The sequence below is a fragment of the Ambystoma mexicanum genome, chromosome 5p (assembly GCF_040938575.1).
Source record: "Ambystoma mexicanum isolate Mex_15411 chromosome 5p, UKY_AmexF1_1, whole genome shotgun sequence".
NCBI classification, from domain to species: Eukaryota; Metazoa; Chordata; class Amphibia; order Caudata; family Ambystomatidae; genus Ambystoma; species Ambystoma mexicanum.
In genome coordinates, this window is record NC_090930.1 from 1,206,692,671 (window position 1) to 1,206,707,862 (window position 15,192).

A 15,192-nucleotide genomic window follows, 5' to 3' on the forward strand; every position below is an offset into this window, starting at 1 on the left:
CATACGTCGACGCAGAGAGAGACGGAGCTGAGGGTAGATGCGAGCCCCGTGGGACTGGGTGCCATTTTGGCCCAAAAGGCGCCAGACAATTCCCAACAGACATTGTTTCATATGGGAGCAAGAGCCTGTAGAAAATAGAACAAGCATTCACAGGTCAAAAAGGAAAGATTGGCCATAGTCTGGGCCTGTGAACATTTATCTGTGTCTCAACAGGAAGCAGTTTACAATAATCACAGATCACCAGGCCTTATTGTTTCTGTATAGGAACCGCCAGGCGAAAAATGCCTCCTCGCATTGCTCAGTGGGCCTTGCCACTGCACAATGAGTCTGAAGAAGTGAACGGCCACTTCCTCCCACACCCCTTTTGGAAGGTCGGTCATTCTAATAATCATAGAAGGACTACGGTTGGGGAGATGGAGAGCCAAGGAGAGGGGACGGCTCGAGTCTGAAGAGGTGTAGCGATGTGGACAGCCTCCTGCAGGTGAAGGAAGAACTGCCCATGTCTGATGAAGGGTTACTGCTGAACAGTAATAAGATGGTGGTGGTGACTACACCGCTGAGAAGGCAAGTGGTGGCATTGGCACATAAAGGGCACTGAGGCATTATGTCGACTTAAGATGTTAAAGCAGAAGGTTTGGTTCCCGTGACTAGACTCCATGAAAGAAGACCTACTGAAAGAGTGCCCCACGTATTGCTTGATCACACACACAAACACACAAGGCACCCCAAACCTCTAAGAATAACCGACCTTCCAAAAGGGGTGTGGGAGGAAGTGGCCGTTCACTTCTTCAGACTCATTGAAGGGGAGAAATATGTGCCAACAGTCGTGGATGAATATTAAGCACAGATGGCAACATCCACAGCAGCCCATCATGTTGTAAGAGGATTCAATCCAACACTACAGCTAAGTCAACGCCTAGTCTAGAATACTGAATGAAAACCCTTATTGATATACCTTTATGTCCAGTTCATGCGTTCTGGATGACTACCCCTATATAACACCCCTCTCTTGGAATCCCCCTGACCCCACTGAGCCAAGAAGTAGTTCTGTTTTGCAAGTTTAAAAGGTTTATTTGATAAATTAAAATATATATATATATCACACTTTATAATAAATTAATAATTCTATATTTGATAATAAAAGACATATTTCACAGTTACACAGTTGCTTGAAATTACATATACATGGTGTGGCTGAATTTAGCCATGTCTCTGTCCAAATCTGCTCTTTCACCTCTCACAAATAGCTTATGCAAGAGGTGCTCTCTGGCCATTTTCATGTCTACTAAGGTCGTCATTCTAGAGATTGGTCTCTGTCCTGACTTACAGAAGTTTGTATTTTATTTTTGCAGAACAGAACTTTTCTTGGAGTGTCCCTTTTGAGGAGTGCTTCACAGCGTAATGCAGCGTGGTGATCCGACCGGATGTATGTATCCCGTCAGTTAGCACACTGTATTAAGCTGCACAAGTGGTATTCTAACCCAAACGTCCGGCTCGAGCCCCCAATTTGTAAGAGGATTCAATCCAACACTACAGCTAAGTCAACGCCTAGTCTAGAATACTGAATGAAAACCCTTATTGATATACCTTTATGTCCAGTTCATGCGTTCTGGATGACTACCCCTATATAACACCCCTCTCTTGGAATCCCCCTGACCCCACTGAGCCAAGAAGTAGTTCTGTTTTGCAAGTTTAAAAGGTTTATTTGATAAATTAAAATATATATATATATCACACTTTATAATAAATTAATAATTGAATAGCACACTTAATCTGATATGATAAAGATCAACAACGGAGAATCTGGCACTAGCACACTTATAATCACTAATGAGTTGACATGAAATGGGTAGGATAGCACACTGGTAAATAGGGACAGAAGAAAAATGTGATAGCGAATGCTTTATAGAGTTCAAATGCAAGGTTGAATGAATGAAATGCAGTATAGAAAATACTCAATATGATTTCAACAAAACAATGTAATCACTTTTCTCTGGCAATCCCCTCCCCCCCTTGATGCAAGGCAAGGAAATGGAAGGAAACACACAGTTCTCAGAAATGCAATCAAATGTGATTCCGCTCACCCCAGCAAGCTTAGACTACAGAAGTTTGAAAACACAGATAGGAGTTTTGAAAACACAGGCCCAAATGCTTTGATAGGTGCTAGCAATGGATGAGAAATATGCTGGAAATGCTTTTTAATTCCCTTTCAGAGGTTCAGGGTGATTGGTATCTAGTTAATATTAGTCCAGGCTCACACTAGCAATGATGCAGGGATAGTTAGCAGGTTAAACGAAATTCTGGCAAATGGAAGGCAAGCAGCAGCAGCTTTTTACACGTGAAGAAATTTGCAAATCGCGGCAAAATTCGCGGATGCGCCGAGCGCTATTACAGCGGAACCACAAGGACTCTCTATCGTTTTGGGGTCCTAGGAAAGCCTAGGATCTCAGCTTCAAAATGAAAGTTACTGCAAGTCTCTAGCACAAACGGTTGCGGAGATATGAACGATTGAATAAAGGTCGTTTTTCAGATTTGAAATTTTAAACGCACACTTTTTCAGCTTTAAAAATGATGGCAGAATAACGCAATTGCTAAGCTGCAGTTCTACTTAGGTTAAATAGATTGAATTAGATGAATTTAAACTAAGAGATTGGTTCTACACAGTTCTGCTGGGTACTCACACTATATTCTTGAATTAAATGGGCCTCATCACGGATCTGGTCAGGGTTTTGGACTGGGCTCTGGTCTCTCTCTGGGCACAGCACTGCTTTCTCTCTGCTCTGGATAGATTGAAGTCTCTAGTTTGGCTTTCTGGAGGTTGATGAATTTGAAGTTTGGATCTCTGGATGTTGTATGGTCCGGCAGAGTGCGTTGCAGCAAATGGAATTGAAGGTCCCTATCTGTCCTGACTCTCTGCTTTTATGTGTTTTTGAGAGTGGGTGTGTGTGTTGCATCACTAGACTTGCCCCTCTCACTTGTCATTGGTCCAGCTTTCATTCCTCCCCTTGATTGGGGAATGAACTGTGAGTCAGAGTGATGTCATTTTATGGCTTGCCAAGAGGGCACTCCCTTGTCAGATTGCACACATTCTATATTTGATAATAAAAGACATATTTCACAGTTACACAGTTGCTTGAAATTACATATACATGGTGTGGCTGAATTTAGCCATGTCTCTGTCCAAATCTGCTCTTTCTAGGAGCTTGCATTCAGAGATGGCACATAATGGACTTTTTAACTGATTTTTCAATTTCTGACATGGACCCAACTTTACATACATGTGCGCAGGGAGTAGGGACATTAACTGATGAAGTTTCAGATTTTTAACATGCACACATTTAGAGTAATATCCACTTTTCCGCTAAAACCCCCCTGAACATGCCACCGGGTCGAAAAACCTCTTAAAATGTGGGCAGAAAAATCACAAGAATTATGGTATCATTTATAAAATTTTCACATGTCCGCACCATGAGTTATTAATCTTTTTCTAAACAATATTCTGGCTACAAAGGGGTGTGGTTTTCTCTCAGCACAAGGTAGAAATACTGGTTAATCCAGTTCTGCCAAGCCAGCTTGCTCTCACAGGCAGTGCTCCTCCCCTTTCCTCAGGAGGAAGCCACTTTTTACGACCATTTACGACTCCTGCCAATAAAACCTTTGCCTGAGCCAGGACAGGGCTTTGTTCACTTTCCTGCAGAGCACAGGTAATTCAATTATCAGATAGATGGCATATCCTTAGTGTGGGCAGCAAAAGGAAGGTTGGCCTGGGAACACAGTGGTGACTCAAGTTTCACTCCTGATGGGGGTAGCTGCCAAGCAAAATCAAGTTCCTTAAGCCAGACCTTCAGCTAACTGGCAGGTTTTTTGTTGCTTTTTAACTTAACTTGCAATTTTACACATGCAGCTAGGATGCTGATTCTAAGTGCAAAACTATGACATTTCAACAGTTACAAAGGCATGTGATACCAAACATAGGTCACTCATTTAATCTAAACATTTTCGATTTTAGTGTCTTTAAATCCAGTGCAACTTAAACTGCTGACTCCATAGCAGTTTTGTTATAAGCATTGTTTTGGGCTCTTCATTTCCCAGATTTTGTAGGCACACAACACTCCATTCTACCAAATGTCTGCTGGTGTCCAGTGAGTTTTTAGATGTGTTGCAATGTTTAAAATAGACAGTTTGAGCCTGCCTTCCGAGAAACACAGGGTGGTTTTAAACTGCCGGCTTTTGGATAGTGGTGAGTACTGGTACTGCACCCATTTTTGGGATTTAAGAAAATGAATTCCCAACAATTCTAGGTTGCATTTGGCAATCAGCATTGCCATTCCCAATGGTTTCAGACTACTGTGTGGGTAGTCCAATGGTGGTTTTAGGCAGTTTCCTTCTGTGCCCATAACATCGGCAAAAATGAATGGCAGCCTATTCTTCATGCATTTCCCTGTGCATTTTCTGGGAAGCTCTGGCCATCATGATGTTTTCCATGTCAGTACTGCACAGTTTTGAGGTACGGCTCGGATGCATGGGTAAATACATCCCACAATGTCATTCCAGTACTGGACTGTATATTCACTGCGTATGGCATTTCTAGACGGGTGAAGTCAGACATGCTCCTATTTATGGACCAAGACTTGAGGACATTCACCGAATATAGGGGTTCAGCCACAGAAAGATAACTTCATTATGGCCCCAGGCCAACAGGACAGTTTAGTGCTTTATGGCCAACTTGAAGAGAGCACTACAGATACCCCACTTGACAGGCCAGCCATATGAAAAGGTGCTACATCAACTGCTGCAAGACTACAATAGCACGCCCACAGCTCTACAGTGAAATGCCCTGCATAGGTAATGTTTGGTCGCAGCATTCACACTCGGTTGCCACACCACCATACGGAATCTAAGAAATACCTGGAAGATGGTGTCATGAGAGAAAAAGAAATTGCTGTTAAGGAGGAGATTAAACACTATGCTGACACCATGAAGAGGGCTAAGGACTCACTGACGCATGGAGATGTGGTAGTTGTGAAACAGCCCAGAACCAACAAACCGACTGCCATGTATCTCGAGTACCCATTGATCATTACAGGAAAAAAGGGTTCCATGGTCACTGCAGAAGGAGACCAGCGGCAGGTCATGCAAAACTCGCCACACTTCAAAAAGGTGTCCGACTGACCAGCCATGGAGGAGCAGAAATCGTGAATGCGAGCTAATCTACACTTTGGAGGAGTCTCATCACGGTTAGGACTCGGTGCCAAGCAAGAAGACCCAATGTCGGTGCTTGGAGCTGGACATTTGGAGGAGAGAAATGGGGTAATGAGACAGTTGGCATTTAAACAGGGGGTGGGGGATTGTAGCATCGGGGAAGGCTAGGAAATGTAGTTACAGGCAGGTGCGGCACCTGGGGAGAGAGGTGGGAAGTGACGTGGTGGAAACACAGAACAAATTCGTTGTAAGGTGGAGCGTGATTAAAGAAGTTGTGTCTTGTTCTTCGGCGTCCACATGTTTCATACTGTGTGGAATCCTTGAGTCACGGGCAACCCCTGTGGACTCAACAGGTGGGATGTACATGATGCCATGTAGGCCTGTGAGCCATGCTGGTCCAGATCCGCTGAAGAACCTTGAAAGAACACCGAAGGGGTATGAGTTCCCAAACTAAGCCTCTGTCAGTCCCTTCAGGAGGAGGATAGGGGCATGTGCCCAATTTTGTCCACTCTCCCTCCCCCCAACCCCTTCTACCTTTCTAAATTGTTCCTCCCATTTTGTCATTTTTTCGGTTTGTTTGATTTTTTTCAGACAAACATTTTTAAATAAACTGGGTAAACCAGGGCCCACCACGACACCCCTATGCTCTTGGGGCCCACTGCATGTGTGCAAGCTTTGACAGGGGTACCTGCCGGTTCAGAATTGTGTCTTTAACGGACAAAGTGATAGGCCATCCTCCGTCTACCAGATGAGGTATGCTCCAGGCGAGGATCAAAACACACTAAGACCAACTCTCTATAAAATGGAAGTGGTAGTGTATGAAGACACAGAACCACATCACGATTTCCTTATCTAAATTACCCCCTCACCCTCCGTTTCTTCTTTATACATACAATGTGGTCAGTTATCGTGTGCTTGGCCATATGTCACTTTATGCCAAATGATATTTCGAGATTCGTGCAAGGTTTGTGACATGATCCCCCAGCAATGTTATGTTGCATCTCCAACTATATTCTTCGACTAACTACCAACTCTCAACCTCATATGCCAACAGTCACCCAAGTCTTCTTAAGTATCAACCGCTACCCACCTCCAGCCCACAACACTTGAAACATAGCAAGTTTCCTTGCACACCCCACATCCTCACCTCTTCCCAATTTCCAACATGCCTAAAGCAAACCATGCTTGCACCCATGAAGGACTGGATTTAAAAATGCTTACACGCATCAGGTAACCCAACACTTCGAGTAAAAGAGGTCTTACCATTGCAGAACATGGTTGCTGCAATCTGCCTTGGATCACCTTTTCAGCAAAACAACCTTGCTCTCCTCCTATTCAACTAACCAACCCACACCCAGTTCTATATCAGGACGCAAAGTGCCAAGACCGCAAGCAAATGTCAGAAGTCACATTTAAAAAAAAAAAATCACCCAATAAGCATCAGTCACACTTGTAATGGTAATGAGAAAATTAATTTAAAAACACAGACACTCGCTACTGGGGATCTTGAGTGGTGACATTAATTTGTGGCAATGCCATTTCCTAGGCTTGTTGGCCTTTTGAAATAAAGCACAGGTGTGCACACTTAATTACATTTTGGTTTAAAGCACATTTCTAGGTGGCAGAGTGAAGGGGGATCAAGGATCGCAAAGGACTGTATTTGGGCTAGTCGATCTGGTTGCCACTTACTGGTTCCGCAGACCAGGGCTGGTTCGGCTGTGCTGTGGAGGGAGAGAGATGTGGGTTCAGGGATTGTTCCACATGAACCGAGATGCTAATGGGTTGTTGGATACTTTCGGCTAGATTTAATGACATATGTGCACCAAACATGCAAATGTATGTGCTAGCCTGCTCCCTGTGAAGGTTTGGTTCAAATTAGTGATGCAGTTTAAGCTTGAGGGGAAAACATTTGCCAACACAAAATTAATGCAAAAACAAATTTCATCCCCATCTCCCAAGCAGAACCTCACATTCGCTGCATTTATTCTGTGCACCTTTTCATGGAGATTTGTCGAAAGGGGCGAAATGTATAAACCTCTAAAGAAGTTCCCCTCATATGGGCAGTGGAGCCCAACTTAACCATAGTGGGTCTGTATTGACGTTATATCGTTTGTGTCATCCGTTTTTATTGTTGCAATGGCAATGCCAGCAAATAATAGTTTCGACCAGTGTTACTGAATAAATATTCAGTGAAATGCACACTTTGCAACACATTTTATTAAAAAACCTTCCTAGAGGCGTATTCTGCATGAAGACCTGCCACTGTTCCCCTTTTGCTGGCCTCCATCAGTTCCACATTTGGGTATTTGTAGGTTTTATAATCTGGAGCACAAATACACGCATAATACAGCAGTCATGCTCAACGGGTTCACAACGGCTGTGGAGGTTTTGAAGAAACTGGCCCCTTCTCTGCATGGCATTTTGCAAGATGGTGATGTCGTCACGACTCTTGTGTTTGCAGGTGCATCAGTAAGGGTCTCGTCTAATTTAAGGCTATTGATAAACTGCCGTCCTCGTTCCTGCGGTACAAAAGTAGATGTTGGATGACTCTCCGTAACCCTTGCCAGACTTAGTTTGTGGGAACCTGATTAGATTCTGAGAATAATGCAAAGAAATTACTACTGGGCTAATTGTTAATACAATGGATTGGAGTTACATGTTTGGCAAGCTTAAGAAAGGTGTCTCATTGCCGTACTTATTGACACGAGTAGAAAAATTGGGGGTACCACATTTAAATATCTAGGGGATAGACTTCCATTTTGTGGTAGGCTGCATATTTTGCTAGAGCCCTGCAGGCAGTGCAATTGAGACCATAGCAGAGTGGAGGGGGTCAGAGCATCTGAGAAAGTGTCTCGTCAGGTTTTCAGAGATCTGAAGGAGGATGGGGTGTTAGACAACCTTGTGAAAATAGTGGCGCCCTACAGTACAGCCAAGGGTAGTTTTCTGCAGTTTTCTAGATTGCCTGGAGCTGCGTGGTAATGCTGGAAGACCCTGGACTACTGAATATTGGAGGGGTCACACACGCGGTAGCAGGTTTGTACAAGGTTGTATATAGAGAAAGCCTATTACTGGTTTTGGCAAATATTGGGTGAGATTTCACTGCTGGAGTGGAACTGTTTGCATACAGGTGCGTATTGCACACAATATTCAATATGCCAGTTAGGCTGCACAGGTGAGACAGGTGCAGGTCGTAGATGTGGGTGGTGCATCAATTTTTCATTTGTTGTGGTCCTGTTCGGGTGTCGCTGGCTTATTGTATTTGTATTTATTTGGTTTATATAGCGCTTTACACCAAAGCGCTGCACATTATAACAGGATACATTAATCAATAACAGAAATAACAGTAACAATAGAAGCAAGATGCAATTTGAATCAGATCAACAAAGCAGTATGTGGAGCAATTGGAAGGGAGTGAAGGAGTAGAACTGGGAGGAGGAGGGAGGAATGGAAGGAGGAAGGGGAGGAGATGGAGGGGTAGGGAAGAGGATGGAGTGGAGGGGGAGAGGAGGTAGATAAGGGGGGAAAGAGGGGTAGGGAGGGAAAGGGGGAGGGGGGACTCATGGTGGGGAATATTTAAGGGAGGTGTGGAATGAGGAAAAGGTAGGGAGAGAACGGATTGAGAGAGGCAAGGAGTTCCAGTGAAGGGGAGCTAGGAGTTGGAAAGAGCGGGAGGAGGCATAAGGGGAAGGAGGAACAGTGAGGAGGAAGTGGTCAGCAGAGCGAAGAGGGCGAGAGGGAGTGTAGAAAGAGAAGGGAAGAGGGATAAGGGGGAGCAAGTTTATGGAGCGATTTGAAGATATAGCAGAGAAAATGAAATTTGAGTGGGGGAAAATAGTGGTAGCGATGAAAAGTGCAGCAAATAGGGAAGATTTAGGATCTTCTAACAGGTTTGCACCGAGGCTTCGCCCCAGGAAGAGGCAGGATGCAGGGGTGCACACAACGTCTCACAACTTCTTTATTTATAGAGTGCACCTAACCCAAGGGTATCTGGGCGCATTCCTGAGATGCAGTTAGTTACAGTAGGGAGAGACATTACATTACAACTAGCGTTTGGATTGGCCAAGCCATGAACTGGTTATCCCACTCCAACTCCAAGCCTGTGTGCTACCCTGGGAGGAGTATTGAACAAGTACTGAATTGGGTATAGAGCAGCCGAAGTAGAAGTGGTGAAGGCGATTGAGATGGAGATGCAGTGATGGATGACAGATCGGTCCATCTCCCCAGTTACATACCACACTTGGGAATCACTTATTTGTTCTATCTGGTTGTACAACATGCATATCCATTTCATGAAACTGCTGATGGTGACCAAAAGAAAAATCTTCTGTCGAATAATAATCAGAGACTATGGGTTCATGTACATAATATTTTTTCTACAGTGTATGGATGTGGAACGTCAATGCTTTTGGTTTTTGTAAATGTAGGGGCATTTTGTTTTTCTTTATGCTTGTGTCAGAGGGTGGGATGCAACCGGCTATTTTAATAAATAAGTGTTAGAAGTGGGGAGGAGTTTGCTCGTTCAATTTTTGCTCTGTTGCTGCTACAACTTAAAAAAAGATTTTAAATACTGCTCTTATTCTCCACCTCCATTAGCTCAACTCCCCCAGCCTTTCGTGGCTTTCCACACGAGCTAAAAACCTTCACTTTTCCTAACACAGTAAATGCTGCTCTTTGTAGTGGTGGGTCTTACATTTGTACTCTTGTCTTTTTAAAAATGGGATAGCATTATTATGTGCACAATTATATCATTGGTGTGCTAAATTGGTCGGGAATGATTGTGTTGCTTGTTGCATATATTTTAACGATTATTACTATCTCCATTTTATATTTACTTTTGTTAAGCACTTTGCATTCGATTTCTGGGAGGCACATTTGTGTAATAAGATTCTCTCGATGCTTGCATTTGACCTCATGTTCTGTGAGGTGGTGGACATGTAGCGGCACAGTATGTATTAATCTACAAGGGGGTGGGGGGTTGAGTTCATAGGTATCCTGCCTGGTGGGATGGGGTGAAATGTTACAGGGAAGGGGATACCACATCTCGCCATCCAGTGTCCCACTCACAGAAGACCCCTCACCCAGGTGATCTCCATGAATCCCCCTTCTTTTGCCTCCTTCCTACTCTTCACCCCACTCCATTCTCCCTCCCCTCCTACTTTTTCCCCCTCCCCGCTCCCTTGCCTCCTCCTTGTCAACTTCCAGCAGTACCTCAACTGCCATAAGGTATCGTAAATCCATAGCTGCCTGTCTTTTGCAGCCACCTTGCCTCCCCCCACCCATACCCCCCCTTTCCTTTTTTCCCTTTTTCTGTTAAGCCCGGCACTATCCCAATTGTCGTCAGGCATAGTAATCATAGCTGCCTGGCTTTGCAGCCTCCCTGCCCTGCCCTCCTCCTCCTCCTCCTCCTCCTCCTCCTCCCTCCCCCCATCTTTCATTGTCCTGTGCACTTACTCTTATCATTTGTCCCGTGACTTTTGATAGCAGCTTGTCCGTCTCCACTCCTTCCCTCCTAGTCTTCTCCGACAACCCCCCGCTCTAAAATATTTGTCTGAGCTATTTTGACAGTAGCTTGTTTTGTTCCTCTCCTTCTCCCTCACTCCATTTCCCCCCCCCTTCCCTCATGTATACTTCATGCACTACATCAATTGTCGTCAGGCATAGTAATGTTACTGCTTGTTTTGTTCTTTTCCGTTCCCTCTTTGCCTTATCCGTTCCATGCACTTGCACTATCCGAAATGTCGCCAGGCCTATTACGATAGTTATTTTTCACATTCTGTATTGTTTCAAGGACTTTAAGAATGTAACTGTTTTTTCCCCATGTTCCCTCCCTCCTTGAAGCGCTTTGAAACACTTTGTGTATAGGCGCTATATCAATAATCAAATCAAAAATGCTTGGAAATGAGGGCCTACACCAACCCCCACCAATGCACAACTCCGGAGAAAGAATCACATTATTGCTGCAAATTAATGTCATTTTGGACAAAGGAGTATGGGCAATTCCGAAACTTCAAGCATACATGACCATCTCTCTAGAATAGATATATGTACAACCCCATATTTTAAATGCCACAAAAAGATTACCAGCATCAATCTAAAGATACCCAGGCATGCATTTTCAGTTCATGCTAATTATTCGAAGAAATCCTTACCTCTCCGAGAGCACAGGTTTGAGCACTTTTCTGAAAAGGACTGCTTTTCTGGGCGCATGCTTCGTGAAGGAGAGCCATACATATGAGTGCTGGAAAATGGTGACTTTAAACAGGGCTCTGAACGCACAGTTGGCGGTTTCGAGTGCTGGCTGTATGGGGGGCTTTGTGTCGAAGACCTGTTGGGAGGGGAAAAGATTATAAAATGAAGCAAAACGGACACCTGGGACTGTTTGATCATACAGGGGCAGGATCATGAATGTAGTTACACCTTTATCACCCAAGCATGCATTTCTCAAAGGAATTAAAATGGAGGCTTTAACTGGTTCTCGGGAGGGCATCCCATCCCATTAAGGGCATTGGTACCTTACATTGAACGTAGATAATAAGTACCTGCAAAAGGTATTAGGTGACTGCACAAGGAGCAAGGCGAGTTTGTGTTCATTTAGTAGACCCAGGAGTTTTAAATGAACAGCTGTAAACAATTTATAAAGCAATCGCTACACATTTAGCATCCATCAATAATATTGAGAAATCCATGTTCACTTTAAAATAAAACCTAGGATGAAATAATTGTGCAAAAAAGACTAAAACAATGAACAGAAGTGTGATGAAAGCGTAATGTGGTAGACCAGAACTAGAAGACCGACACGGTGACAGGATTTTCAAAATAGGTTTTTGCTGATTTTAAAAAAGACATCTGTCCTCAACTCTGAGGTGCTTTGGCCCTACTCTATAAATACATTTTTTAAAAAGGGTGCTTGTCAGGATGTCAGTTACAAATAATAAAGACCTGTCCAGAATCGTATGCTACCCAAGACCTGTCGCTATCACTTAAAGAAATACATAAACTGCACAGAAATATAATTGGGCTAAACCCCTAAGCAAAGGACTGGTCAAAAGCTAAAAGTTTACCGCTTCATCAAAGCCTGGATTTAATAAATGGCTCTCCTGCTCATGGCATACAGGAGAACAAACCCTACTTGGCAAATGTTTTAATGCTATGTGGGATTTATAAAGCCCGGAGCTGTCATTATCTCATGGTGCCGATGATCATGGTGGGTGACCACTGGTAAGGAAGTCACTGGACAAAGCTGCATTTAGCAATCTTTGGCTCACCAGGTGTTTCTGCTCCCATGAGCCCTAGCCACATAGTCAATGGTGAGGCATCATGGGAGCTGTAGTCCAAGGACCAAAGTCACCTGAAAAAAGGTCTATCGTGTCAGAGAGGTGTAAGATCCTGACCGGTGGATTAGCACCTATAAGCCTTCACCATCTCAGACCTGCACAGAAGTGGTGTTCATATTAGAGCATTAGTGTGATTCACATTCGTTGCAATCAGGGACAGGGCTCACCTACAGGAATGTACTAGTTTTGGACTTATGACCATTGCATTGCCTGCCCGAGATTTGTTTAGTTGATGTACGATTGACAAAAACAAAAGTTCATTTCAGGCGTTTCATCAATCCCCAAATACTTTACCTTGGGTGATTATCTGGGACACTCAAACAGTGCCTCACCTACATCTTTAAAAACCTATAGACTATGCATCAGTCATTTGTGATGCCTCCACAACCAATAACCAACGTCCAAATGTTACTGTGAACCATGTAAAGGGGCTATGGGAATAAGCTAGCAACAAGCTGCTGTTACTTTGATGCTGTGGACTTCAAGGGGTAGTTTGGTCGGAAATCTTATTGGCCCAATCGATCGGGAATTTGAGCATGCATCGATTGTTCGTTAAAAAAAATCCAATGCAATTTATGAGTTTTTCACACTAACATGCAAAAACGAAGGGTCGGGTACCGCCATCTAGAGCCAACCTTATCAATTGATCCATCGCCCTTAGTTCAATTGCCCAAACAGCACTAATTCAGATCACCCGCCCCCAACTCTGACATCACTAGATGCTCACACCCCATTTCACAGCGCCAATGCAAGTCTCATGTCAACGTGCTCTGTGCGCAATCTTTTGACGTGTCTCCATGGAAATGCAAAGAAGCCTCATTACTCGACAAGTGTAAACAAACCCTTTCTGATCAGTTTTTTTCCTTCATGTCAGTGTATTTCATTTCGAACTTCCCCAGAGTTGTTTCTGATCTGTTCAGCTGCCTGCCAAGTACAACACACTGAGAACCGGTACTTATAAGAAATGAAGTGACTACGGAGTTAATTGATTTTGGCCAGTATATGTCTTTACCAAACCATATTTAAACATGTGTCCTTGTAAACATTTAAAGTTTGAGCCCATTAATCTGGTCTTTTCACAGTGTGTATTTGTAACATGGCTGTTTTTTCACTTCTCAACACTCAATGTTAATGGGAAACCTCTTTTCTTTACTGTATACAAACAAAAACGTTTTTATTTACCTCACTGTTGATTGTGTTTCTTCACTATTCAGAACTATGGCAACAATTCAGCCCTACCTGTACAAGCCAGAATATTCAGAAGAGGAAATCTTTGAAAGAGAATAAAGTCGAGACGATGTGGAATCAGATGAACTTCACGAGGATCAATCACCGGAGCCTGAACCCAGACGCATGGGAAACATTTCCACCTGGTGTACCCGCCATTGTTGTGAGCTTATGACTACTCTAGTGGAGATCTGCTGTTGCAGAGAAAACAATGGCTGCTTGGCCAACATTGCCGAAGACCCCATCCATATGCGTTAACGAGCTGCATGACGTCAGGGCTGTCTTCATTACAAGATCCGTGTTTTGAATGATGATGGTCCTTATGCACGAACGAGCCACAGTTCGCCCTCATAATCCAAGTAACGAGTAAGTTCACTCTAAATAGGTTGTGTGTTTTACAACCGAGAGGCTTACATAGTATTTTGTTCTCCTACATCATTGTAACTTCGATTGATCACTGACGAAATCATTTCAGTAAATTGAATACATTACTAATTCGAGTCTGAATGTGTCCATCTTCAGATTTATTGTATGCGTTTCTTTGACTTGGAAGAGTCTCCCAAACTGTTTTTGCTGGAATGTGCGTTCACATTTCTATTTGATCCCTACTTGAAATCACAAGTACTGTCAGTACTTTGCAAGAAAAAGTTACTTTTTAAAAGCACAACAATACAATACATTTTACAAGGTAGTGCAAACAAAAAAACAATTATTGGGTTCATTCAAGCAAACTATTTCTGTCTCTCTTACACAGGTGGTACAGGCTTGTGGCATGTTGTGCATTTACGAGGTGGATTCATGGAAGACTGGGATTTCACGTTCAATGAGTAAAAACTGCCTGTGTGGTTCGAGCCAGTTGTGATGAATTCCTCAGTGGCCACTGACAATACCGTGGATTTATACCGACAGTGCCTCGACCGTAGCAGTATCATTTAAAATGTAATTGCCATCCACTTTACCAAACACATTTTTTATTGAATCTGAACAGTTTAGACATTTTGTGTAAGTCCACAACACATCCAAACATCTAAGGATTGTAAACGTTTGGTGTGCTTGGACTATGTTCCGGGCTTATTACGCTCACCTCATCCATCGCCCACGCTATCAATGACAGTTTGTACCGATGGGCGTGCGCTCACAAGGGGGTGGGAAGATTGCAACGCTCAAGGTGCCAAATACCATGTACACCTCAAAGGGTTCTTTAGCATGGGGACACTTATCCACATGGCCACCCCAAACCTGGATCTGCAGACTCCCCTTTGAAGACTCTTGTCCCTGAAATCAACATATGTCTGTGCCAATTGACTCTGTACCAGGCCTATTGTGCTCCCCTCATCCACATCCATCCGGCTCCAGTACCTGTGGCCATGCGCTCGCAAGTGGGCTCCACTGGCAAAATTAAGGAGGTCAAACATTGTCAGAGGCCTGG

The 15,192-nt window shown here is 43.6% G+C and overlaps 1 protein-coding gene across 4 annotated transcripts in view; it reads right to left on the reverse strand.

Annotated features, from left to right (window-relative positions):
* The window catches only part of LOC138481499 (MARVEL domain-containing protein 3-like), a 401,994-nt gene that overhangs the window by 229,764 nt on the left and 157,038 nt on the right, over positions 1 to 15,192 (reverse strand). For all 4 annotated transcript variants that reach the window (XM_069613680.1, XM_069613678.1, XM_069613679.1 and 1 more), the window contains one exon: positions 11,352 to 11,527. In XM_069613680.1, coding sequence (XP_069469781.1) covers positions 11,352 to 11,527 — 176 coding nt within the window. The remainder of the gene's footprint in view (positions 1 to 11,351; positions 11,528 to 15,192) is intronic.